Below are 27,168 nucleotides of genomic sequence, written 5' to 3'. Positions count from 1 at the left end.
TGCAGGAAGAAGGTAATCCTTAGGTCTGTCCTTCTAAAGCAGATTTACAGTGTGCTACAGAGCTAGTAAGGGACAGCAAAACTGCTGCTTCTGTCTTGTGTATTTATCTTAGAACAGAGCTAAAAAGTCTTCATGGTGTCATTCTTTGCTCCCAGGCACCTTCCAGGTGAAGAGGGCAAATTTTTGCCCAAAATTAGAACAAGCATTGAGCTAAAAATAGAGTCCAGGTTTGAGAGGTGTTCCAGAATAAGTAACTTTTAATGAGCCTGGTACAAAAATACTGTAGTTGTGAGGGATCTATTTAAATATGCACATGGCTTCCACTACTTCATGCAGGAGAGCAACAGACATCCTTCACATGAGGGAAGGAGTGATCTCCCTTCACCTCCCACTAACCACCTCTGTCCTGTGAACCCAAGGGGGTCAGGAATGCCACCACCACCTCACAAGTGAGGAGGCTCAAAGTCAGGATTTAGGAAAAAACAGCAAGTTACTCTTCCTCTATAACACACTCTGAAGCAAGGTATTGAAATGTGTGTTTAACTTCTCCCAGCACTCAGATTCACACTGGCAATGGACATTCCCTCCCTCTGCAATTCCATTTTGGTTTAAAATTAGCAGCAAGGGGAAGCAGGCTGTGCAAGTCTCCAGTGTTTTCATCCTGTGCAGTGACATCAGACAAGGTTTGTCAGTCTGGAGGTGCAGTGTCAGATGGCCTGGACACCCCCAATTGCTTCCTTGGGGGATTCCTGAGACAAAGGCCCATTGCCTCTCATCCCATCCCCATTTCCCACTTGTTCCTCTCAGTGAACCTGTCCAGCTTCAGTGTATTTTTAAGCACAATTTTCTGCTTTTGATGGAACCAGCATTGTGTTGGATCATCGCAAAAGACCCTTCAGTCAGCTGTGCCACTTGGGACCCTACAGAGGCTCCAGTTGTCCTTTGACCTTGTTGCTGGTCTCTGGAGCCACTGCTGAGTTACCAGAATGTGGTGATGTGCAATACTGGTACAGTCAGATGCCAAGAGATTAAAGCCTGGCTCAGCTCTTAGATGAAAATACAACTGTCTGATGTACCACTTGTACCTCTTCTCTGCTCCCCTCTCCCAGAGCTCAGCAATAGATGGGCCAAGATGTCCCTTTCATGGATCTAGTGTCTGCTGCCCCTGCTGAAAGGCTTTCTGGCCAGCTCTGTTCCTTTCCCATCCAGCACAAAGCTGGGAACCAAGTGAGATCAGGAGCAGGCTGGAGCAGGGGCAAACAGCCCTGGGGAGTCCTGTTACCAGCCCTGCCTGTCACCAGATGTCTGAGATACACAAGCCCTGCAGGTATGTTTACACAGTGACCTGTTTGGGCACAATTCAAGCTCCAGCCAGGGAAGTGCTTTGCCAGATGTGGGTGGTGACAGATCTGGAGCTGCAAGGACAGTCACACTCCCCCCTGCACTCCCTGCATAACCAGGCATGGCTTCATTGCTCTCTCTGCACCAGTAGCCCCTGGTTACTGGCATGTCATTTTAACTGGGTCTTGTCATGACCCCTGGGCACAGGTAAAAGCATATTCAAGGTGAGAGGGTGTTTGTATTGTTTTGTACCCGTGTCTGTGGTTGTGTTTGGGGGACACACACGATGTGTGAGCGGCTGTCGCTGCCTCCCCCTGTCCCCGCTGGGAGCCCAGGGCTGTTTTCAGACTCTGCCAGGCTGGGCTGAGTCACTGCCATGCAGCAAACTGGGACTTCCCAGGTATTTGGCACCAATTCTTGAGTCATCTGTTTGAGAGCTTTCTTAAACAAGCCAAGACTCTGATGCAAAACAGTCTCTCTCGCCCCCCTTTCCCAGACACCTCATCTCACTTTCAAGTCCATCTCTTGTTCCTGCAGTTTAGGCTCATCCTGCACCAGCATCTGCCCTGGAGCTGTCAAGCCTAAACCCAGTTTCTTATCAGCTGAAATTAGTCAGCTTCTTACAGCATTGCTGCAGTGTCAGATCACTGCTGAAGCCCTCCAGCACCTCCACAGTGCCACTGCCAGTGTCCTGAACCAGCTCTGGGCTCCTTTGCTTTATTCACAAGCAGCATCTTTGGCATCACTGTCCTCTGAGGATGTTTTGTGTAACCCACCCCTTCACCCAGCACAGGAGTCACAGCACAGCACTCAGCCAGGACTCAGAACTCAATTCTTATCTCAGGTCAGGCTCTGAAGCTGTTTGCCTTGCAAGAAGGCTGAGGGCAGCACCACTGCAAGCCTGGGGGCTCTGCCAGAACGGGAGGATGGGCAGGAATCTCAGTCACAGCCTCTGGCTCCAAAGGGTCAGGCCAGAAAACAAGCTCTTATTGAGGCTTTCTTTCAGTGTTGGGAAGCAGGGCATGAACATCAGGAAGCTGGTACAAGGGCATGGGAGGCTGTGACTCCACTTACACTTAATTCCCTCAGTGTCTCCCTGACCCCTGCCCGATGTGCTGAGGGCCAGCCCAGGCACTGCCATGGGCAGTTGGTACCTCACTGCAGGTTGCTGCAGTGTCTGCTCTCCCTCCAGCACACATCCCCCTCCTCCCCTGTGCGTGGGGAGTCGCTGATCCAGCTCAACTTGACCTCTAATGTGACTTTTCAGATCGATTAGAGAACCCACCCGACTTCACAGCACCAGTGGGAATGTGCTACCAGGTGCAGGGGAGACCAGGACCACCTCCTGCAGGAGCACCTTGCTGGAGAGCAGATGAAACTTCTCCTGGAAGCACAGCCAGCACAGGAGATTGCAGGTAAGTGCCACTGACCTATCCTAGGAGCTGGTTCTTGTCTGGGGCAAGTGGAAATCTGAGCTTTTAGGTCTCAGCTGCTGGTCCCCTCTTACCTAGCTGCCCAGTGAAAAGCAGGGTAAAACAGCAGGGATTTCTATTCCTAAGAATTTGTTTTCATAACACAGAAATTTCATTACACAGACACAAGATTTGTGTCCAAGATTTGAGGCCAAAAGGTGCAGAACAGATGAGATGATCATACACTCGTGGCTCCTGACCGTAAAAGTCAGATTTAGAGGATATTATATCTTGCTGCTCCTGCACTAGAGGCATTGCTGTGTTTTGCAGCAGATTGCAACAAATGGGAGTGTTATTTGGTTTTATCACATTGATTTACTTGGTGCAGATCCACTGGGAGATAGGCAGGGCCAGCAGAGCACAGGCAATGGCAGTGCTGAGGAGAACCTTCAGCTCCTCCACCCTGCTGTGGCAGAACTACTCCCATTTGTCTTCTACAACACGATGATTGGGTCAACAGCTCCTGCCCAGGATCTGCATCCTGGGATCACATGCCAGGTCACAGCTGAGAGGCTCAGGAAACATCCCTGCACTGACCCAGCAGAGCACTGGGAGCTGAGGGGGGATTAATAATGCAGGGCAGCCTTTTGTCAGTGCCACTCTCACTCTCCAGGAAGAGGAGAGAGTCGAGCTGCATTCCAGGACATCAATAATTCAGCCAAAGGTTGGGTTTCCTCTGGAAGGTTGGCTGGCCAGCAGGAACATGAGATGCATTATTGGGGCCCATGTGGGCAAAGAGGGTGACCCAGCAGGAGAGCAGCGCTTGGGCTACGGGCCCAAAAGAGCAAGGCAGTGCTGGACTGCAGTTAGGGCAGCTGCCTTGGGCATTCGCAGCCTGGGGAAAATCCCCTTCCCCCAAGAGAGCTGGTAGACACATGTCTGGGATGTCAGGAGGGTCAGTCACAAGTGCTGAGCTGGAGGGGTCCCTCTGCACTACAGGCACAGTATCAGACAGGCTGGGCCTACAGCCCTCTGACCTAAGGCCACCAGGATTGGGCTTTAAAATAGCACGTGTTGTTTGCTTTGCTGAAAGCATTAGCACCTTTCTCCGCTTAAAAGCGAGGGGAATAAAATCCCAGTGCTCCCACTGCGTTATGCCACCACCACAGCTGTTCTGCTGCACCAGCTGATGTGTGCCCCTTCCATCCCTCCTCCTCCATCTGGCCCAGGCCTGTGCACTGGGAGCTCTGACAGGGTGGCTGCAGCCCCCTTGCAGAGGATCTGGTGGCCCTTTTACCACTTGCAGGGTACCCATTTTTCCCAGCTGGACATTCCTTATAACTTTCCACCTTAAATAAGGAAGATCAAACCAGGGCCAGGAGTCTTGCACCAAGAATAGTCTCTTGTACCTGCCAGCAGATTTTGGCTGTTGGGTTTTCTGAAGCCTCCAAATAGCTCAAAATGCCCAGGCTACAGTAACACAGTAACATTTGCTCTTCCAGTGATCAGAGGCACAAGAGAATCAACTGAGGCAAATCTATCTCCCACTTGGTACAGGGCTGCAGTAGGAAAGAAGCCACAGCCACTCACTCAGCATCTAAAAACTACCTGAATTTCAACAACCCTGGACTAGATACAGAGTATTTGGCCACCAGGAGCCAGGAAAGCCAGGCTGGGAGCCAAGGGAAACTGTGCTAGAGGACAGAAGGAAGCCATTACCAGGACAGCTTGGTTAACTCATGAGCAAAGCATTTAGGAGAGGAAAAAAAACCAAAAAAAACACTGCGGTGGTGGGTTGACCTTGGCTGGACATCAGGTGACCACCAAGCTGCTCTATCAATTCCCTCCTCAGCAGAACAGGGGGGTTGAAAATAAGATGGCAAACTTCACAGGTCAAGATAAAGGCAGATTAATGAAGCAAAAGTTGTGTGTGGAAGCAAAGGAAACCAAAAGATTTAATTCTCTACTTCCCATCAGCAGGTGATGTCTGGCCACTTCCCAGAAGGGAAATGTTGTACATAATGAATGTTCCCCTTTCTAATTTCTCTTAGGTTTTACTGCTGAGCAGATGCCATATGGTCTGGAATACCCCTTTGGTCAGTTTGGGTCAGCTGTCCTGGCTGTGTCCTCTACCAAGATCTTGAACTTTTAAGGTGTAATGTCGGTAAGCAGAGGGTCTATTTTATCTATTAGTGAAATTGTCTATTTTACCACCAGAGTTCAGGGAGGTGGGGGAGTCTGTCAATCTGCAGGGGCTTCAGGGTAAAGTCAACCTCTAGTTGCTACAGTAATGACATTAGCAGTGGGATAAGCACCCACGAGCTGTACTCACACTTTCACCCAGAGCCATTTACAGCAGAACTGACAAAAGACAGACACCTACAATTATTTCCAGACCTCCTTGAGAGAGCCTGGCTTACAGCCTGTCTAGAAGAGAGACATCCAATGTGTTGCCACAGAGCTTCCTCTGCTGAGATTTGGGATAAGACCCACTCCCTGATAACTGGAAGGTGCAGCTGATCAAAGATAAAGGCCTTTCTTCAGTGAAGATGAAGAGTGACCTGTCTGAAGTCTGCCTGCAGGTGCTGCATCCCCTCTGAGGATCTGATGGCTGCAACTGGTAGTTCAAGCATCAGCACAGTACGTCCTCAGGTGAGATGCTGAATCCCACAAAAGCTCTATATCCTTGCAGCTGCCCAAACCTAGAACCTTGTTTCCCACTCCCAGGGTAGCAGAGCTTCCAACCCCAGCTTGAACAGTCTGTTTGCTTTTCTGAAGAGTACTGCTAACTGATGCCTGAGCTCTGAAGAGCCATGTAAAGGCAGCAGTGGGTTTTTGAGGTTTTTTTGTTGAGGTAGGTCAAGCCTAGTCCAAAATCCTTCACCCAGCCACCTACACTGGATTGTATTTGACAGGTTTCAAGCCAGGACTTCTCCTGCCCTGAGCCACCCCAGGGGTGTTGTGCTGACCATGCTCTGCCTCATTTCCCCCTCGCTGGGCCCTAATTCCAGTTGGAGTGAAGCTCTTGTGTGCTGGTCAGACAGCTCAGGCAGACAGCAGGAGCTAATGCTGTCTGAGTGGTACAGCACATAATGGCCAGTCCATTTATCTCCCAGTTGCTGCAGTTCCAGTAAAACATGACTTTGTTAAATGCCTGGAGCTGGAGAAAGCATCTCCAGCGCTACAGAAAACAGCTCTTTCTAGACAGGTCTTGCTCCTCTCCTAGAAGATCTGCAGTGCTAAGGAGTGCTACAAACCCAGACCTTGCTGCCCACAGACCTCAGCTGTGACTTGTGGCTCTGGGGGGAGACAGGGCAGAGCTCACTCACTCCAGGGCTCTGTGGGGACATGAACAGGCTGAATTCCCCCCAGCAATGACACTTCACAAAGTGGGTTTTTTCAGCCTCAGTGATCTCTTTCCTTCCAGCCTCCTCTCCTTACACCAACACCTGCACGCTGTCCACAAGCAGCAGCGCTCCTTCGGTTTCAAGAAATTACTACTGTAATTAGGCACATGAATATTCATGTACGAGCCAGTGGAGTAGGTGTAGAGGCAGAAGCCACGATTTATAAACGCCTCCTTGCTCTGGAATCACTGTGTGCAGACACTGTTCTCAGGCCTGTCTCCTTCCTACGCCTTGGAGCTAAAAAACACTTATCAGAGACTTACAATAAGGCTTCTAAACATGAGATTTCTTCACAGCCTTTCTTCTGCTACCAAGGTCATTTGCATGAGAACGGCATCTTTAAGCCTCCCATCTGCTCCTTGTTTTGCACCTGTAGTTAATATCTCCCTTTTTCATGGCATATGACTTGCTGGCACGGCACAGGAGGTGATATCTGCTTACAGGAGACCAGTTCCCAATAGAGCCGGAATTACTCCAGTGCACAGAAGGTCTGGAACGAGGCAGCTCTGCTCTGTTTGTTTACCAGCCCCCACACAAGAGGTGGAATGAGAAGCCCAGTCCCAGAGCCACCAGCTGGACTTCACTTTCCAGGCAGGATCCCAACCTGCCTCTCTCTCTTCTGCCCAACTAAAGAGCAGTTTTCCATTATTACGCCCAAGAGGTGGGTACACTCAGCAGCCCCATCTCACCACCTGCTGCTCAGGGGTACCCAAATCTCTCCACAGCTCCAGAAGGGTCACTTTGTCCACAAGCAGCTCCTGATCTCAAGTTTGTGAATCACAGAATATCGTGAATTGGAAGGGATCCACAAGAACCATCCAGTCCAACTCCTGGCCCTGCACAGGGCACCCCAACAATCCCACCTGTCCCTGTGAGCAGTGTCCAAACCCTCCTTGAGTTCTGGCAGCCTTGGGGCCATGACCATTGCCCTGAGGAGTCTGTTCAGTGCCCGACCACTCTTTTCCTGATATCTAGCCTGAACCTCCCCTGACACAGCTCCAGCCATTCCCTGGGATGATCCTGCTGCCACAGCAGCCCACAGAGACCCGACCTGCTCCATCTCAGCAGCTCCATCCCATCCCTTGAACAGCACAGTGTTTGCCAGGGCCTGAGGTCTCCTGCTCCTCCCGAGGGGCTGAAGAGCAGAGCAGCTCCAAGGGCACCCCCACCACACCCCCCCAGCGACAGGGAGCATTGCACAGAACCACAGATGGTTTGGGTTGGAAGAGAACTCTGGAGATCCCCCAGTCCAACCCCAAGGCAGCGGCACCTGGAGCAGGTGACACAGGAACCAGGTGAGTTTGGGATGTGTCCAGAAAGGGAGACTCCACGCCCTCCCTGGACATCCTGTTCCAGAGCTCTGCCAGCCTTTCCCGATGGGTGTGGGCACGGAAAACAGCAGCTGTGTGCGATATCGGCTTCTCTAAGAACAACCACCCTCAGGTACGGCGTCCGCCCGCACTCCTGTCCCTGCTGAGCATCATCCCCGGGGCTGTCCCCTTGGGACCCTGCCGGGGTGGTGCCTCTGCGAGTGATGCTCCGGGGGCTGTGGCTCAGCCAGACGGGCCCACCCAGCCCCGATCTCCCCCCCGCCCCCCCAGGCCCGGCCAAAGCCTGCCGGCCTCTGCCTGGGCGCTCACCCGCGGGTCTCCTGCTCCCCCCGCCCCCGCCTTGCCAGGGGACGCCCCCGCTCACCTGCAGGCGCGAAGAAGAAAACCCGCGGCGTCCACGCCAGTTCGTCTTTCGTTAATTCCATATCGGCCGCGGAGGCGCCCCGCGCGCCGCACCCCCGCTGTCACCGCGCCCGCCGCGCCCCGCCTTTAATAGGTCGCGCCCCGCGCCTGCTCAAAGAGGCGTTACACTGTGGGGCTCCCCCCGCGTCGCAGCGCAGGCGGGCGCGCCGCTTTAAGAGAGGGAACTGTCAGAGCGCCAATGGGCGCTCGCGCCGCGCGCCGCGCCGCCCCCTTCCCCCTCGCGCTCCGCCGCCGCATCCCCGAGCCGGGCGCGCTCCCTTGGCCGGGAGGCGCCTTGGGGGCGTGGCCTCACGGAGGCCCGCCTGCGGGGGGGCTGCGGCGCGGAGGGAAGGAGACGCTGCCCTTCCCGCGGCCATGGCGGGCGGCGGGGCCGCCGGCGGGCCCGCCCGGCCCGTGGGCCCGCGCACCCCCCGCAGCGGTGAGTGAGTGGGGCCCTCCTCCAGCCCTGCCCTGACCTGCCCGCCGGGCCGCACCATGGCTGGGGAAAGGGGGAAGGAAGGAGAGGGGGACCCCGGGTGGAGGGCAATGGGGTGCGGGGGTGGCCGCGGGGGATGCTCGGGGCGTGCGCGGGAATGGTGGGGTGCGTGGTGCTCGCGGGTGCGGTTGACGGGGCCCCGAGTGCTGCAGTGCAGGTCGGGGGGTCCCACGGGGCGTCCCCGCACCGGGGGTTTTTGGTAAATTGGGCGGCGGGGAATGCGCGGACGGAGCGGCTCCCGCGGTGCCGTCCCGGCGCGGTGACCCCGGGCTGTTTGCTGTGCCCGGGGTCTCTGGCACTTCGCTGTTCTCAGCTGTGCTGCGGCCGGAGCGTTGTGTTTAACCTTGTGGGGAGCCCGTGTCCAGTCCCCGCGCGCTCCCCCTGCCTTGGGACCATTCCCTGCTGTGCTCCCAGAGTGGGTTTTGGCAGTGGGGGGGCGAGGGGTTGTCGGGCAGGGGCAGGGGGTCGTCACACAGCTCTGGGGTCACACATCAGTGCTCTCTGTAGCTCTGCCCTTGAGCACATCCCTCCGGCCCAGCTCCTGGCAGAACTCTGAGTGAACTCCTGCTCAAACCCCCCTTGGCTGGTGCCTCTGAAGGAGGGCTGTGATGAACAGAAAGCAGAGTTTTGACAGTGAAAACGTGTGTTGTTATTTGTAATAATTGGGGTGGGTTTTTTATATGGAGACTGCAAACAAAGTCCCCCCAGCCATGTGCAGCCGGCTCTGGTGTGTGTAGAAACCTCTGGCAGGTATCAAATCCCAGCATGCTGCTGCTGCAGAGCAGTTTGGGAATGTGCCCCTGTGGTTGGTAGGAGAAGCAAAGGAATTGCTGCTGTCGGTGAGAAGATGGTTTAGATCTCCTGCTGGGCACTGCTGCTTCAAGTGACCCAGTGTGTGGTTTGTGAAGTGCAGTACAAGGAGGAGGGGCAGGCCTCGTGTGTCACTCACTCACCCAATTTTTCTCCTCTTCCCACAGGAGGAGGATTGCTGGATGAAGGCCAGCCCCAGGACTTGGAGCCAGATGTCAGAGAGAAGCTGGATTCCCTTGTGAGCAGCTCCCACAGCCCCCACAAGTGCCCTTCCCCTCGGCAGCTCCGGGAGGTGCCAAGGTCCCCGCGCAGACATGGCATTTAGGAGGACAGAGGGAATGTCCATCATGCAGGCCTTGGCCATGACTGTGGCAGAGATCCCCGTGTTTGTTTACACGACTTTTGGGCAGGTACAACAAAAGGCTTTCCCGTCAGAGTCCTTGGATTTGCTCTGTGGGGTTGTGAGGGATGGAGGCACAGTGGGGTGGTACTGGGGGTTTGTAATTTGAGGGTTTGGAAGAACTGCTGGGACAGTTTGGGCTGGTGGAAGAAAGTTGCTCAGGGTGGGCTTGGAGAGGGGAGAGAAGCTCTTCCCACATCCCTCCCTGGAACACCTGGGTTCAACCTCTCTCTTCAATCAGAGGTGCTAAAAAAAGACTTTTGTTTGAAAGAAGGGTAACACATTTCCCACTTGTAGCAATGCAACGCTTGGAGCAATAAAGCTCAGCTTTATAAAGCACGCCAGGGTTTCAGAGCTGGATTTGGGTAACCGGGATTGCATCTGCTACGGGCTGTGTGCAAATTTGGCAGCGTGTCGTGGTAAGACTAAGTTCTCCAGGTCCTGTCAAGATGATGCTCCGCAGTTTCTCTGCTGCTGAGTCTCAGTTGCGTGGCAGGCGCTGCCTGTGGGTGGCAGGGGAAAGCCAAGGTATCTCGTGTTTAACACTGTATTTTTTTTTTTCTTTAAAAAAAAAAAAAAAAAAGGTGGTGGAATTGGATTTTTCACTGTTGCTCTTTCCTATCTTTTGTGTTCAAAGTCTGTGTTCTCTCAGCTGAGACTCTCTCCAGGCCTGAGGAAGGTGCTCTTTGCCACAGCCCTCGGGACAGTTGCCTTGGCTCTCGCGGCTCATCAGCTGAAGCGCCGGCGCCGCCGGAAGAAGCAAATCGCTCCCGAGAAATGTGGATTTAAACCAGGAGGGATCACAGTGCCCATCCTGCCAACCAGAAGGGTCTCCTCTGTGAAGAAAGGTCGGCCTTGCACAAAGGGGAAATCCCCCAGTTCCTTCTGTGAGGGTGCTCAGGGAGGCACGGGAAGCTCCTGATGGGAAAGCAAAGGCATTTGTGTAGTGCTTCGATGCAGAATGAAATGAGAGGCCTGAAGCTCAGTGCCATGAACATAAGAGTTTGGGGAGGAAAGGGAGAGACCCTGAGCTCAAAGTCTTTGGGGACAAAAAGGTGGCACTGAGGTTTTCAACAAGGTTTGCAGTTCCTATACCCTTTCCTGCAGACAGCCTGTGGCTTTCCCTGATAATAATGACCAGGCACAGGGTGACCTGGTTGCATATTGATCTGGTGATGCCAATGTGATGTCTCATCCAGGGTCCTGTGCTGAGCTGAGGGGAGGGTGGCCTGGGCCAGGCTGGGGGGTCAGGAGTGTCTGTCCAGCTCTGGCTGGTGGCTCCTGGACCTTGGGCAGCTTCTTTACTTGCTTGATATTTGGAGTAAAACTGGCCAAAGTCCTCAGCAAAGCACTTTAGGGATTAAGGATTTGTTTTTTGAAGCGTATGAAAATCTTTAGGCGTTTTTAATAATAACCAAGGGAGCAATGTCTGTTCTCTGCCTGGCTGGAGGGAAGGTGGAGGAGGTTTTCCTTTGTTCTTTCTACTTGCCTCTTGCTATCCATAAGCAGTGAATTCATTCCTCAGCCTCAGTTTCCCACTGACAGCAGTTTTCTTAGTGTTTCATAGCGAAACAGAGCATAGAGAAGATCTATGACTTATTTTTAGGTATTGGATGCTGCTTTGCCCATTTGCAGTCACACTGGACAGGGTGATGTTCCCCTCCCTGTTCACAGCTCGAATCACCTGAGCCTAAAATCCTGTTTTTGTGTGACCTTCCCAACTGCAGGCTACTCCAGCAGAAGGGTCCAGAGTCCTGGCAGCAAGAGCAATGACACGCTCAGCGGGATTTCCTCCATTGAGCCCAGCAAACATTCCAGTTCCTCCCACAGCCTCGCCTCGGTAAGGACCTTCTTGGCAGGGCTGGGAGATGTGAGTGCACGGACCTGTAACGAGATCACCAAGTCCTTGGGCTTGTGCTGGCCAGTGGAAAATGCCAAAGCCTTTGGAGCAGAACAGGTTACAGTGTAATTGTAGGGCGGGTTCTGTCATTAACCTTGCACTGAGTGTCTGGAGTTCCCTGCGTGAAACCAGAGCAGCAATTTCCTGTGGCCAGGAACTCCAGGGAACATCCCAGTTCTTTGGCCAACAAGGAGCTGCAGGAGGGACTTCCCTGTGGGACATGGGCACAATTCCTTGGGGCTCTCTGTGACCCGCCGAAGGAGTGAGGTTGGGTTGTTGCTGGGTCTCACAGCAATGTTTGCTTCTTTGCTTCCCTCCATGGTGGAGGTTTGGTGGCCCAGCAGCCCCTGTGCCAGCACAGCCCCTCCTGTGCTGGGGCTGATCACAGGTTGCTTTGTTGTCAAAACCAAATTGACTACCAAAATCTGATAGCTCTGTTCAGGAAACAGCACAGGCTGAAAACACAGCCTTGTCGTTCTACCTCCTCCAAAGCCAAAAGCAGCCTATAAATACAGGTAATTCAGGCTTAGCCAGGCAGGAGAAGCCATCAGTGATTATATCCATCTCTTGTGAGATTCAAAACGGAAGTGTTTGTGGCTTCCAGACCTGTTTTACATCCCCATTGCTCAGAGCCTCACGTTCTCTTGGAGCAGCAGGGGCACAGGTGAAGTTCTGTGACGGTGAAACCCTCCCTTGTCATCACCCGGGCTTGGAGGCTGGTTGGCACTGCTGGGGAAGGAGAGGGGAAAAAATCACCCCTTGGAAGGGATCTGTTGGGCACCAGCACCCTCCAGGACGTGCAGCTATTGCTGTATTTAGTTAAAGCATCAAAAGTTGCCAAAATCTGTGCGGTCCCAAGCGTGTCTCCAGCAGGCGGCAGTGCTGGCACAGCCCTGCTCCAGCATTCCCTGGGGAACTGGGATGTGACGGGACTGTGTCAGCCAGGACCAGGCTCTGGCCTCTTTCCCCCTGCAGGGACTTTCACATACATTTAATTCCCCCACGGCTTCTCCATTCCCACACACACTGTCCCAGGTTTTGTACTGCTGAAGTCTGTTTCTCTTTAGATAAAAAGCTATCTAAATTCCTTTTTTCCACTGCTGGTGCCTGGGTGGGGATATTCCCACAGGGAGGGATCTGTTCCCATACCCCCTTCATTGTGTGGGAGCTGAGTCTGTGACACTGTTCTTACTGATTTCATGTTCCTTGATGGACAAACAGCTCATCCCTTGCACAGCTGCAGGTTTTACCTGTGGTCTCATCTGCTTCCTGGGGCTCCTCTCTGCCATCCAGTGCACTGATGATTTGCAATTCTGGATGTCAAAGGGATTTAGTAACACTCCACAGGGATCAGTCAGTGGAGGTGGGGCAAGAATTCATCTGTGAGCTGATTATTGCAGCTTTTTTCTAGTACCAGGCTCAAGTTTCTCTAAGCCACATGCAAACACTGATCACTGATAGTCTTGAACTCAGCACTGTTTTGGGTCAGACTTCAGGAGACATTGATGCCCTGGTGGGAAATTGGACAAAGCTGCCACTTTGCTGTGTGGATTGTAGTGCTCAGCCCTCCCTGGAGAGGGTTTGGTTCCAAAGAGAAGAGCGAGGATTCTCCTTGCCCTCTGGGGATTCCTCAGCTGTAAATTTGCTGAGAATCTGTTCCTTTATTTGGACTGTGGTTGTTTCCCCCCACTTCCAGTGGTTTTTGTACAGACAGCTGGGGCTGACATGAGCTTTCCATCAAAATCCTGGTGCCTTGGTAGGGATTGCTTTGGAGCTTTCCCAGGCTGTCACCTTCATCAGTGCTCTCCTGCTCTTGCTCATCATTGTACAGCTCAAGTTTCCTAATGAAGCTTCAGCATAAATTGGTTGGGAAGGTATTTCCCACACAACTTCCTGTGCTTTCAAAGGCACCATTGTGGTGCTGGGTGGAGAAGGGCAGGAATTCTCACCTTGCCTCCCCTCCTGAGCACGTCTCCCAAGCAGGGCGAGGGCAGTAACCCTTGACATCTCCTCCTTTCCAGGCAAGGGAGCACCAATACAGGGAAGCACAAGGGCAAACGTGGGGAAGGAAAGTGCCTTTTTGTTAAAATTGAACTGTTGGTGGTGTTTGTGTGGTCTTACCATGGCTACCTTTGGAGAGAATTCAGTTTGGTGCCCTCTGCTCCCTCCCTGCAGATGGTGGCTGTCAACTCCTCCAGTCCAACACCCGCAGGAATGTGGGAGGCCCAGGCAATGGGAGATGCTGGAGCCATTGGGGATGCCAGTGCAGAAAGCCTCTATGTTCAAGGTAAACAAGCACAAGGGGGACATCACCCTGGGGGAGTTGTGGGAGTAAGAAAAGGGTGGGAATTGACACAGAGCACCAGCAGCTCAATGTAGAGCTCTGACAGGAAGCTCTCTCATGTTCTCAAACTCAGTCATTTGTTAGTTATAAAAATCCCATCTTCTCCTAAAAATACATTTACCTCTTTTGTCAGTGAGTAATTTACTTCCAAAATACTGTTCTCGAGCAACAGGCCCATCTTGTGCAGAGAACAGCATTTTGGAAGTAACACAGCTGATGTTTTAACTGATTTGGGGATGTTCTCCTCAACTTTAATTAAAAAAAAACATACTGAGAAAGAAATACTTTTATCCTTTCAGGTGGGGAGAGATTTCCCTCTTTGCTGGTTTGTCTGAGTGAGCAAAGACTCATCCTGTATTTCTGTTCCCGAGTGGCCTGGCACTCTCACAGCTGGTATTTGGTTGCATTTTCAGGCATGGAGCTGTTTGAGGAGGCCCTGCAGAAATGGGAACAGGCACTGAGCATCAGGCAGAGGGACAGTGCCAGTACCAGCACCCCTGTGCCCTGGGACAGCAGGAAACAGCAGGAGAGCATATCTGAGAATATTTCAGAGGTAGGTGCCCACTGTTCCCTTGCAGTGGCCAGCTGGGGAACATGCTGAAAGGCCAGCCTGGGTGCTGGAAGGAGTAATTAGTGGGAGGTTAAAAGGACAGCAAATTAAGGGCAGAGTCAGGCCAGACTCTGTTTAAGAGCTGTCTGTATCTGCAGCTTCCTTATGCAATGGGGACTGGGTGTTTTTAATTTCTTTCTCTTTTTGATACGTCTCGCCCCCTCATTCCCCAGCTTTCCTACCCACCTTCCAGCCTCATGTCACTCACTGTCACTCGTGTCCTCCCATGGCAGAGCCTGTGGTAGGAAAAGGCTGGGATGAATTCAGCACTGCTTTGCCTGCCAGTGCTGTCTCTGTCATTTTTTAATGCATTTGAAAGTGGAGAACTTGACGGTCACTGTCACTTCCTGGGGATGAGTCAACTGGGATTTCTGGGAATTCCAGTATTTTAGGACAGCCACTTGCTGTCTTGGACTTGAGGATTATGCAGGGAAGACCTGGGATAAGAGGAGGTTCAACCTAGAATGGCTCAGTGACAGCCACAAAGCTAAAAAGAGCTGCTGTAGCTCAGGACTTTGGAAGTTGATGCACTCTCAAATCTCCAGTTCTCACTGGCAAAAAGTCTTCCCAGTCCCCTGTAAACAGGACGTGGAGTAGTAAGTCTATGGGACATTTGTCTTTTGTGCTGGATGATGTTTATCCAAATCAAATCTGGATTCTGCTGTTGTTGGCTCTCCTTGAAGAGTCCTGTAGGATTTCTAAAACTGCCTTAAAAACCAGTTGATTCCTTATCAAAATAGATTTTGTGCTTCTTGTTAATGCTTCTGTCTTCTGGGTGAGATACTCATGCAAACACAGGGGCTTGAAGGCAGGATACTGTGTAAGTCTTATTTTTCTCCCTTTTTTTTTTTCCTATCCTCCTGTGTTGCTCACAGCAAACTTTGCTTATGCCCAGCACCTTAATCCAAGGACTCTTACTCTGTTATCCAGTTATCCAGTTCTGGATACTCTGTCATATTCAACACAGGTTTCCTGATGGGAGTTCCTCTTGAAATTAGGCTAAAGTCACAAGTCAGGAGAATTAAGTGCTCTGTAACTCATTAAAATACCCGTTTTTCTGGATGGCAGGTTAAAGTTCTTTAGTTCTTTCTTCCTTTTTTAACAGGGAAACAAAATTGTGAAGCTCAAAAGCCAGAGGGTTTGAATAGGCTACATAGAAGCTTCTCTCCCCTGTGCATTATTAGCTGCATTGTAGGATTAATGACTCCTCTCTCTTTTTATTTTTAATCATTTAATCTGCAAACTGTAAATCCCATTTTTACTGAAAATTCCCTCCCGTATTTCGTGCTGTCAATCTGCCCCTGCCCAGCTGGCTAACTAAGGGTGGCATTTCTGTATGTTCAAGGAGGAGTCCCAGAAAAGGGAGTTTGCTGAGAAGCTGGAATCCCTCCTGCACCGAGCCTACCACCTCCAGGAAGAGTTTGGATCCTCACTCCCATCAGACAGCATCCTGCTGGATCTGGGTATGGCACCTGGGGTGGAGATGCATTAAAATGTCAGGGTTTTGTCTGGTTTTACATCTTTTCTGTAAGCCAGGCAATGGAGGAGTGACACAGGGCTGCTCGTGGGGGTGGGAGAGAGCACAGGAGCAGAGAGGAGTGGTAGTCCATGAACTCCAACACATCCAGGTTCTTTCCCTCCTCCAGAGAAGACTTTAATGCTCCCGTTGGCGGACGGATCGCTGCGGCTCCGGACGGACGATGAGGACAGCTCAGCTTCTGAGGATTCCTTCTTCTCTGCAGCAGAGGTGACTTCAGTGCCAGCTGTGTCACAGTCCAGTTGCTTGGAGGGAAGGCACAAAGGCAGCAGAGCCAAACACATCTGGGTAGAGGAAGATGATAAAACTCAGAGCAACAGCCCCAAGCTGGGGGTTCTTGATGGATGTTAGGAAAAGCTTTTTAATTAGGGGGGTGGTGCAGGCTGTTCCAACCAGCACTTCCATGTCATCTTCCTGTCTACTGTAGAAAACACGGTATAACAGCTAGGAAAGTATTGCCATCTAACATAAGGTGACTTGGCTGTGTAAATTTTAGGGGATATTGAGCTGTGTCAGAGCTGAGACAGCTTTTGGTGGGAAAAGAAATAGCTTTGCCTGAAATAATTGTCACTGAAAGACTTTTCTAGCTGAAGATTCTGTGATTCTACACAGCAGGTCTGTCTTGCTTGTGTGCGGTCTCTGAGTATTTGCAAATATTTAACAAGATCATTTTGCTCTCCCCGTGGCTCTTGCCACCTCTGCAGCTCTTTGACTCTCTCCCCTTTGAGGAAATGCCATTCCACCTCTCCAGGCCTGTGGCAGCATATGAAGAAGCCCTGCAGCTGGTGAAGGAAGGGAAGGTCGCCTGCCGGACGCTGAGGTGAGGGGCCAGCTTGTGTAGAGGCTCTTTTGGGCAGTGTCAGCACATCATTTGCCTTTGAGCAGCCCCATTACCAGAGAAACGGGGTCCTAAATTCACAGCATCCTTCCTGCTGGTTTGGACTTTCCAGGGAATTAGCCCCAGATTTTAGGCCATGCATGTTAAGAAAGAGTAATTGTCCCAGGAAATTAGGAATAGGAATGTGACTGTTCTGGGACACTGTTACAGGCATAACCCTGCACTGTAACAGCCTGGCAGAGGTGCTGTGGTTCCCCAGGGAGCTGGACAAAGGGAATGTGGTTTTTCCTTTCTCCTGTCCATAGACTGGGAATTCATTTTTTTTGGTTTTAGGGGACCAATAGTTGGTAGGAACACCAACATCAGGAGTACTGGAATTTATACAATCCTTCCCCTTTCCCTCTAGGACGGAGCTCCTCGGCTGCTACAGTGACCAGGATTTCCTGGCAAAGCTGCACTGTGTCAGGCAGGCATTCCAGGTGAGAACAGCTCCAGGCTCCTGGGTTTCCATGGCATGTGGCAGCATGTTCTCCTCCAGCCTGAACTCTTGTTGCTTAATTCTGTAATCCCATTCTGATCAGTATGATTTGGAAAAAGAGGGGATCCCCTGGTCCCTGTGCCCAACTGGAGTGATGGTTACATGGCCACTGATGCTGGTTTAGTTCTGGGAAGTTAAAGTTCGGGAAATTCAGAGTTGCCCAGAAGCTTTTACTCCCACTTATGAGCTTTCAAATGGGCTGGTGTCAGACCTCTGAGGTGGGGGAGCAAGGTTTCCTTCTTCCCACAGTCCTCTTCTGGCAGTGTATGGAGCCTGAACAGCAGCTTCCAGTATTCTTGACAATTCCAGTCTTTCAACCTAATTTTGAACTCGTGTCCTGGAGAGAGCAGTTTTGTTTTCTAGACTCCAGCTTATTCAAGGTTAACAACACTGGTGTGTGCAGCTTTGCACCGCTTCGAGTCCTGTCCTTTTCCTTCCTCCCAGCTCAGGATCTGTGTGGGAGAAGGTGCTCACACGACTTCTGTGTTCCCTCTGCAGGAGCTGCTGGAGGATGAAAGCAATCAACTGTTTTTTGGGGAGGTTGGGAAGCAGATGGTGATAGGACTGATGACAAAGGCTGAAAAGGTAGGAAGTTTGTGTAAGAACTAAGCTATGTCTTGAGCCGGGGGACACTTGTTCCTCCATCCCAGCCCAGAGTCTGTCCAGTGTGTTGGAAGAAGAAAATTTCATCTGCATGCTGGTGACTTTTGTGATGTTGATGAGAGCTCAAATTGGAGTAGTCAAACTTTGCTGAAATGTGCCCACAGCTGTTGTACCTTCTGAAGTGTTTTGTTTCTCTGCTCTCCCAGAATCCCAAAGCTTTCCTGGAAAGCTACGAGGAGATGCTGCGTTATGCACTGAGACAAGAGACCTGGCCGACTACTCAGCAGGAGCTGGAGGGAAGAGGGGTTGGTAAAGACATTATCTTTGCAGAGTTGCAGAGGAGTTGGAAGATAATTGTTGAGAGGTTGTGGACACCCCATTCCTGGAGGTGTTCAAGGCCAGGGCTGGATGGGGCTCTGAGTAACCTGGTCTAGTGGAAGGTGTCCCTGCCCATGGCAGGGGATGGAACTGGATGATCTTTAAGGTCCCTTCCAACCCAAACCATTCTGTGATTCTGTGGTAAATGGATATGTAGGAATGGCCTAGGAATGAAAGAGCTGAAATATGATTACATTGACTTCAGCTACGTTTTGTTGCTCCAAACCAAAAGCGTAAAGTCTCTTTTTTTTTTAAACCTGTTCCCTTTACAGACTGTTCTGCTCCCTTGACAGGTGGTGTGCATGAGTTTCTTTGATATTGTGCTGGACTTCATCCTCATGGATGCTTTTGAGGACCTGGAGAACCCGCCCTCCTCCGTGCTGGCCGTGCTGCGCAACCGCTGGCTCTCCGACAGCTTCAAGGAGACGGTGTGTGAAACAGGGAGTCCTTGTGCTGAGCCCTGAGATCTCAGTGACAGAGCTAGAAAAGAGCAAAACCTCGTCTGCTTTGGCTGGGCTGAATTCTCTCTTTGTAAATGCCATGCTTTCCTCGAGCTCTGAACAGCCATCTTCTGCTACATGGAAATTGTTCACAGGAAAGCCTTCCTTGTTTTGGAAGCATCTCGTTGGCAACAAGACTTTATTGCTCTGGGGCCCTTTATCAGTGATGCCATGGAGATGTTAAAAGATGACAACACATATTTTTATGAATGAGAGTAAGAGGATCAAAGTGTAGGGAAAGATACGTGTGTTAGCACGTGGCCATTCATTCTGGTGGTACCTCACCAGACACTGATGCTCAAATTGCAGTGATTCTCTCTAGTCCTGGCCCCCAGCTGCATATTTAAGTTTGATAGAGTGAGAATAAGATGGTTGGGAGGCACCTTTTAACAGCTGTCTGTTTACAGTGGATTGTGGGCTGTTGGGCAACTGTGTCAGATCATATTAGAAATTTAAAAAGCCCTTCGGCTTCTCTGGAATGGATCTGGAGTGGCTAAATCTGCTTCCAGTTTGCTTCACTTTTGTCATTTTAAGAGTTGTTGGCACAAAAGGGCCACTGCTTTGATGTTTTGACAGCAATGTGTTGGTAAACTTTAGGGTTTTTTAATATAATCCCAGTAACTGATAGTCTTTGTTTATTGTAGGCTCTGGCAACTGCCTGCTGGTCAGTTCTGAAAGCAAAAAGGAGGCTTCTGATGGTAAGCAAAATGAATTAAAAGGGAAAGAATCTAATGTATTTGAAGGTGAAAGGAGAACACCCAGATCTTGACAAAATATAAAATCTTAAGTGGTAGAAGACTGAACTGAGTCACATTCTTTGTGATGCTTTAGAGCACTGGGGTCCTGTTGTCACTGCTCCACTGCCATGCCAGTATTTTACTCTGTCAGATGGAGTTTATTCTCCCTTTTTCTTAATGTGAGCAAGAAAGGTTCACATTCTCCACTTCTTCTCTCCCCAGCACTGATCCTGACTAGTTATTACTTGATGAGTTTAACTTAAATCTGTGACTTTCTGAAGTATCACAGTGGATGAGTTCATAGACCTGGGGAACAGGAAGCTGCAACTTCACAACTTCAGTTCTGCCACAGGATCTGTGGCCTCTGGCAGGTTTTCAGCTCGATCCCACAGCCAGCTGGTACCACAGCTCACCCTGTGAGGTGGCACAAAGAGAAGTGAGAGTGTTGGAAGCTAAGCTGGTGTTGTCCTGCAGTAGCTCTGTTTTGGATATTTACATCTCCTTCCCTGGCTTGGGCTGGAGATTTTAAATAGAGGCTATAAAGACTGGCTGGTGGTTGCTTTTCATTTTCTTCTCTTTATTTTGCTCCTGAAATAGTAGTTTAAAAACATGAAGATAGTAATCCTTCAGGGGATCTAAAAGATAAATTTAGTTCTGCAGGAAGAGATGTTCCTAATAGCTCTGAACTTCACTTACTGAAGTTACTTCAGTTACTGAAGTTCAGTGCTTTCTGGCAGGGAGTTTGGTAGCTGATATGGAATAAGCTGCTAATTCTGTCTGAGAATGAAGACCAACCAATTCTTGCCTTCCCTGTGGCAGGTACCAGATGGCTTTATCTCTCATTTCTACTCCGTATCGGAGCATGTCAGTCCTGTTCTAGCCTTTGGTTTTCTGGGGCCCAAGCAGCAGCTCTCTGAAGTCTGCAGTTTCTTCAAGGTAAGGTGGCTTTTCTTTACCTGGGCTGTGTGGGACTCCTGTCTGCTGGCTTAGAGCTGCAGGTGTGTGTTCTTGGTGACTGATGTGGCATTAAGAAACTCGGCTCTGTACAAAAGCCTTTTGAAAGTCACTTGGTTTTGAGATGCAGATTGCTGAATTGAGATTGATAAGGATTCCCAGCAGAATTTACTATAGCTGACAGCAAAACTGTGTGATGAGATCAATTTATATCATCAGTATTGGAAAAGATTGTGGTTGCATATGCTGAAAGAATATTTTGTCTAAGAGTGCAGGGGATCTTACAAGTTTTGTATTTGATCTTAAAGCCTGAATTGTCTTGTTCTGGTTGATAGTGTTAGGAGACGTGAGACATGAGAACGTGTTGCATCCATTAAATGTTTGCATGGATATTGCCATGGCCATCAGCATTGCTTTCCTGGCTTCAGGAGCTCTGCTGTCCTGTTCCAGGGGCATGAGGGGATCTATCCACCAGAGTAATCCCCAGCCCGATGCAGGTCTTTGCTTGGATGGCAGATGTGCAGAATTCCTTATGGGGTTCTCTGCTTGCTGCAGTCCAGGCAGCCGGTGCTGGCAGGTGGAAGGAGGTCCCCTGACTGTAAACCTTCCCTTTTTTTTTGCAGCATCAGATAGTGCAGTATCTGAAGGACATGTTTGATTTCGACAACGTGAGGTACACGACGGTGCAGCTGCTGGCAGAAGACATTCTGCAGCTGTCGCGGCGGCGCAGCGAGATCCTCCTGGGATACCTGGGCACCGAGAGCTCCCCGGAGATGAACGGCACGCTCCCTGGGGAAACAGAGCCACTCAAGGAGGAGCTCATCTGATGTCAGGGGAGGAAAACACTTTTTGTACAAGGACCTTTTTTCCCCCCAGAGGTGGATAAAACTACCTGCAGCATGCAGCGGTGGCAGCAAGACTGTCTCAACACACCTGGCGGGACCTTCTGCTTTTTGTAGCCAGTAGTGTTTGCTGGGATGGATCCGGGACCACTTGCCAGCTTATGGTTTGAATTTCTTCTTTGTTCCACCTTCCTGTTCTTTTTATTATTATTACTTTTAATGTGTCATATATACATTGTGTCCTGAACTGCCCGGGCCCAGATTTTTGCCCATTCTCTTGAATAGGGCAAATACACGTTCCTGTTTTGCCTGTGTGTGTTTTCTGGGAGGTAATTCCTGATGTTTACGGTGTGGGAACAGGAATGTCATTAGTAAATTCTCCACTTGACCACTAGCTTCTCAAGGAGGCTTTGCTTGCTTTGGGATTTTATTACTGGTCCTCTCTGCTGTGTTCCTACAGACGTTAATTACTGCTGATTTTTACTTTCCCTGTGTTTAACACATGCAATGTGACTGGTGAAAATTTCTTTCCTGGGGAGGAAGAAATAGTTCTGTAAAGCACTGAAGCAAAATGCAGTCTGAAGCTCTAGGGAAACTGGTCTGTTCCCTTGGTGTTGCTGCTCTTTGCAGACCAGATGACGGGGTCTGTGCTGTGGTAATCTTTGCTTAGGAGGTTGCTGAGGTCTGTGTTTGCCCCCAGGGCAAGTTAGTGTGAGGAGGGGATTTGCATCCTGCCTGTGCATGCACAAAGTGTTTACCATCCATCGAAGTGCCTTGCTGGATTTCAGAATGAGCCAGCAGCAGGTTTTTGCTGGGTAGGAGGTGTGGGGTGTGTGCAGGAGGGAAACAGTGTAATGTGGTGCCTATTGCTGTTATGCACAAGGTGGTCAGAGGTGTAGAGGTTGGATGTGTGCACAAAAGGGGTTGTGTGTGCAGATAGTTGGAGAGCTGGGGTCAAGCTTCTAGAGAGGAAATGACTCTTGATAGTCTGTCAGTCCTAACAAACAGAGTTTTGGGTAATGATGGAGAGTGTGTGGGTGTATGATGTGGTTCTGCTGGGGTTGGGTCTCCTCAAATGCTGTGGTCCTGACTGCATGGCCAGCACCTGGAATCTGCCTGCTTTGGGATGGGAGCTGAGTTGGATACTCGTGTGGGACAGCAGCAGTGGAGTGTGCTGGACTTGCAGAATCATAGAATATGCTGAGTTGGAAGGGACTCATCAGGATCATCAAGTCCACCCCCTTGGCCCTGCACAGGACACCCCAAGAATCCCATCCTGTGCCTGAGAGCGTTGTCCAAACGCTCCTTGGACTCAGACAGGCTTGGTGCTGTGACCACTTCTCTGGGGAGCCTGTTCCAATGCCCAACCTCCCTGTGGGGGAAGAACCTTTTCCTGATACCCAACCTAAACCTCTCCTGACTCAGCTTCATGCTGTTGACTTGAGGCAAGCCTGGCTTTTGTGTGAGGTTTGCAGTGATTTGCTGAGTCCTCTGAATGCAGTGTCACAGGTGAAGTTGAGGTCCAGCCTTGCTTTCTCCTATTTCAGTCTGCATAAAGCTCCAAGTCCCACCCTTGGAATGGGGAGGTCTTCAGGACTTCCACAAAAACATGAGCTTCACTGTTTTTGTTCCAGACTGACTGGGTGCCCCTTGTTCTGTTCCAGGTAAAAGACACAAGTCTTATCCAGCCATATTTTTGCAAGGGGAAAAAAATAAATATGTAAGAATCTGGAATTTCCATATTAGTGGAAGGTCAGTGCATGGGCTTGGAGAATACAAATCTCTTGTCTCTCTTCAGATATCCAGTGTGGATTCTGCTGGTAAAAGCAGGTAGGAAGTAAACAGAGAAAAAAGTAAACAGGAGGATGTAAAAGGAGCAGATAAATGTGCTGTGCCATGTGCTCTGGGGTCACCCTGCTTGAGCAGGGAGGTGGGACCAGATGACCCACTGTGGTCCCTTCCAACCTGACACATTCTGTGGTTCCCTGAAATGTTCCTGAGATGTTTGCAAGGGGGTAAGTGTAGAGCACGTAACATCTGGTGCTCTGTAAGCACATCAGGCTGATGTGGCTTATCCTGCAAACCAGATTAATGCAATAAACAGGGCAATGCTGAGGCAGAAATGAGGAGCAGCTGCCCAAAGTGAGGCTGCATGGAACAAACTGTTGTGAGAAGGATTTAAGAGACAGCAGTTGAAACTAGGAAAGGTCTCTGAGGTGTCTTGCTCCTGCCAGTGTGCAGGAAGGGGAGAAACAGAGGATATTGTATTAGCACGACACGCCTGCTACATGTAAACTGTGATTCAAAAGGATGGTATATTCTGAAAGCAAGTTACTTTGCAGGAAAAAAAAATGGTTATTGTGCTTTGTGCTCTTGTATGGCTGGTTTAGAAGAAAGAGTCACTTCAGCAGCTTTTGTACAGTGGTTAAAAAGATGCTAAATGTGAAGATTAATGTAACAAGACGGATTGTGATTCTAAACAATCAGTGCTGTTAAATGCTCATTTTTAGAGTTGTTTTATGTGTATTTATTTACTGTTTTGAGTGTCTTTTGGCCTCAGTGCTCGGGCAGCCTGCCTGCTTTGTGTACAGACAAGAACACTGGCTGCTGACTTTGGGCTTTCTGCAGCCTTGCAGGAAAGGAGGCTGAAACAGGGTCCCCCTGAAGCAAACACTAACTTGCACTGTGGCTTTTTAAGCTGAGAAATTGTAAATTCCTAATCAATCCAATGAACAAAGACTGTTTTATTACAGCTTGATGCTTTTCTTTTCCTTAGCCTTTTTTGCAAGTAGGGCACTGCTGCCCTCCCAGTGAAGGTAAATAGGAATCTGCCTCGGAAACTTCACTTCTTGAGCATTGAGTTCTCCCTCTCTGCCCACAACACTGACTGGGCCCTGCCCCAACCAAGGCTGTCTGCCCAGACAGACTGGTTTTATCTTTACTGGGATGGATGTTTCATTTCATTGCTGCTCTTTGTCCCTCCCCAGTCCCAGTGTAGCTTGAGAGGAAAGGCAGAAAGGGATTCGCAGGAATTGCAAGGACCAGTGGGTTCAGAGGAGTTATTCCTATGGAAGAAGCTCTCCTGACCTCAGGAGTGGTGGTCAGTGACCTGCTGTGTTCAGCTCCTTTGGATCCAACCCTGAGCAGGGGCTTGGCTGCTTCCACTGATCCCAGAGCAGGGCTCAGCCCACATGGTGACTGTCTCGGACTCACCTGTTTTGCTGGGTAGAGTAAAAGGTTATGTCAGAACACCTGCCTGCCCTCTGGCTTCCTGACATCCCTAGAAAATCCTTTCCCCAGCATATTGTGTTTAGCAAAGGAAATTCTTCAGCATTAGTAGCAGAGATACATATTCAGGTAGAATCCCTAGAGATGAGACATTTGCCTTTTTATGATGAACCCTTATTCTCAAGGGGTTAAATCAGTCTGGGCTGACACTTGCAAGATTTTAACACTGATGGGGATTTAAAGTGGCTTAGCAGCTCTGAAATAAAATCCCTCAGTAGTTTCTGATGCTTAAACAGAATTTAAAATATGCATGACTTTCATTTTTTATGTGGAGGTTGTAACAAGCTTCACCAGTGGTTAAAGTACATACTCAGTACTTTAGTATGTATGTAGAGACTACGCCAAATGGCTTTAGGAGGGTCTTTAGGATCTTTAAAGCACATTAATAAAAAATTATGAGGAAAAATCTGCCTTGTATCTACAAGATCAGTGTGGCTTTGAAGAGCATGACTTGTGCTGTCTCATACAGGGAGGTGGGAAAGCAGGATTTTATTTACCCCTCTTCAGTAGAACATTCCTCTGCCATATCTGAAACTAATGAATGTAAACTTGTGCCTATTTTTTTGTTGATTTCCTAAAGGTGTAAAAATCTGTTCTTGTTTTGCTTCTATCTTTTTTTTCTTTGCAGCTAATTTTTTTTTAATATCTTTAATCTTAGGATGTGGGCATTACAAGTCAAATAAAACTTTCCTTCATTGATTGTGGTTTTTGTTTCTAAATTTCCTAGCAACACGTGCTAGAAACTTAGTCTTTGGTTTCTAACTTAGGTGACAATTGTGGTGACACCTTTGGTGCTAGTGATGGTATAGAACAAGGTTTGCTCTTCCCAGAGTTAAAATTATGAACTTAAAGGGTTTTGATGTAAACTTAAAGGGTTTGTTTGCATGGGGAGTTTTCCATGGGTCTACTGACACATCCATAGACTAAGCAGGCTATAAAATAAACAAAACAGCTCCTGTGCTTTGAGCAGTGGTTGGAAACTATGGGGTTTCATTTTTCAGATTTTTCTGTGGTGGTTTGGCTGTGTTGGGGTGTGGTGTGTGTAGAGTAGCAGGCTGTGATGAAGTGATAACAGGAATCCCAGTGAGGAGCAGAACCTCTTAAACATTGTCCCAGGTTCTTGTAGCACTTATCAGCCCCCCAAACTGCATGAGAGAAACCCAGAGCAAAGCCTGTGGGTTGGTATCAGAGGGGCCCATCTGCTGAGCAATGCAAGAAACTCATCTTCTCGCTCTTCTGAGGCAATTACAGTAGATTTAAATACTCTAATTTTCAGACGATACAGAAACCAGAGTGAATCAGATAGGCTGTTTCTTCCACAGTGATTAAAATTTCATCCCTGTGCTTAAAAATAAAAAAAACCCCTGAGCCTCTGTTGGCATTAATGCAAGCCTGTCATGAACTCTGATGTATGCAAATAAAATGTTCCCGGAGTAGGAAAATTTTTGTCTCGCGCCACACCCTGATCATTAGTTGAAAGAGTTAAAAGGAGTTTATCTCAGTTTCCATGGAGTCAGACTCCACACTCATTACAGCTCTGGAGCAGCTCTGTGCTTTCTTATGCTGAGGAGCAGAGCAAAGGCTGCTCCTGTGTATTGACACTTTTTTCTCCTGTTCAGGAAGGAGTGGGTGAATACAGCAATGAAGCCCACAATTTTCAGTACTTGTCATGGTACATAGATCAAATGTAATCCACTCTGCCAGCATAACTCTACATTCAATAGCTTGGAAAGGAGGAGATTTATTTAACCTGAATAATGAAAGCAGTAAATCACTCATGCTCCCTCATAGCAGTCTTCTGTGATGAACTGAGCTCCTGCAGTAAATATTTGCTCTTTCTTTCCAAATAATAAGACTTTAATGCTGTTTTTTCTTCTTGCAATGCCAAGGAGAGTGTCAGGTTGAAGAGCCTGTTGAGTTTAATGGGATACAATCATAATTGAAGCAGGTATATTACAACTGCAGGAAAAGGAGATTTCTCTGTGTTCTGAAATCTTACTTTAAGGCATAGAAATCATGGTCCATGTGCTTTCCTGACACAAATTAAAGGCGTGACCCTGTGCCTGTGTTTATCACTTCTTGCATATTTATTTTTCTGTAAGTTTTATTTTTTTAAATTGAATTAACTTTGGTGGTTTGGTCTGAAGGTGGATTTGCCTTCCGAAAGCTTTTCTGTGCAATGCTGCTCGTGTACCTCACTTTTGCAGTGCTGCACTGTCTGTGTCCTGCTTTTCCTCAGGCTCCCCAGGTAAGTTTTACCTCTGGGGTCACATATGGGAATATCCCTTTGGCTTGGTCTTCAAAGCGGGTGATTTCAGTAGTTAAAGGTATTTGGGGACCAAAAAAAGGTGTCACCTGGACCATGTGTTGCCTGGCCTTTGCAGAACCTTTAAGGGATGTACCTGATTTTCTTCCAGGGCTTAGATAGTAGGAAGAAATTCTTCCCTGTGAGGGTGGTGAGAACCTGGCACAGGTTGCCCAGAGAAGCTGTGGCTGCCCC

The 27,168-nt window shown here is 49.5% G+C and overlaps 1 protein-coding gene across 2 annotated transcripts; it reads left to right on the top strand.

The window, feature by feature from the left end:
• Positions 1-9,371: 9,371 nt before the first annotated feature.
• MIGA2 (mitoguardin 2) lies at positions 9,372-22,633 on the top strand. 2 transcript variants are annotated; one of them, XM_018074431.2, is made up of 15 exons: positions 9,372-9,609; positions 10,237-10,447; positions 11,327-11,439; positions 13,675-13,786; positions 14,257-14,396; positions 15,802-15,916; positions 16,100-16,200; positions 16,695-16,810; positions 17,235-17,307; positions 17,865-17,951; positions 18,176-18,274; positions 18,641-18,775; positions 19,492-19,545; positions 20,404-20,520; positions 21,162-22,633. In XM_018074431.2, the coding sequence occupies exons 1-15, from the start codon at positions 9,514-9,516 to the stop codon at positions 21,363-21,365; spliced, it is 1,773 nt and encodes a 590-aa protein (XP_017929920.1). In that variant the 5' UTR covers positions 9,372-9,513; the 3' UTR covers positions 21,366-22,633. The 2 variants fall into 2 exon arrangements, with proteins under 2 accessions (XP_017929920.1, XP_008917660.1); XM_008919412.3 differs by having other exon boundaries at positions 15,799-15,916.
• Positions 22,634-27,168: the final 4,535 nt, after the last annotated feature.

Source organism: Manacus vitellinus, unplaced genomic scaffold (assembly GCF_001715985.3).
Source record: "Manacus vitellinus isolate BGI_N305 unplaced genomic scaffold, ASM171598v3 scaffold_27_pilon, whole genome shotgun sequence".
Classification (NCBI taxonomy): Eukaryota; Metazoa; Chordata; class Aves; order Passeriformes; family Pipridae; genus Manacus; species Manacus vitellinus.
The sequence above is the reverse complement of the archived record's forward strand: the minus strand, read 5'-3'. Positions and strand labels throughout refer to the sequence as shown.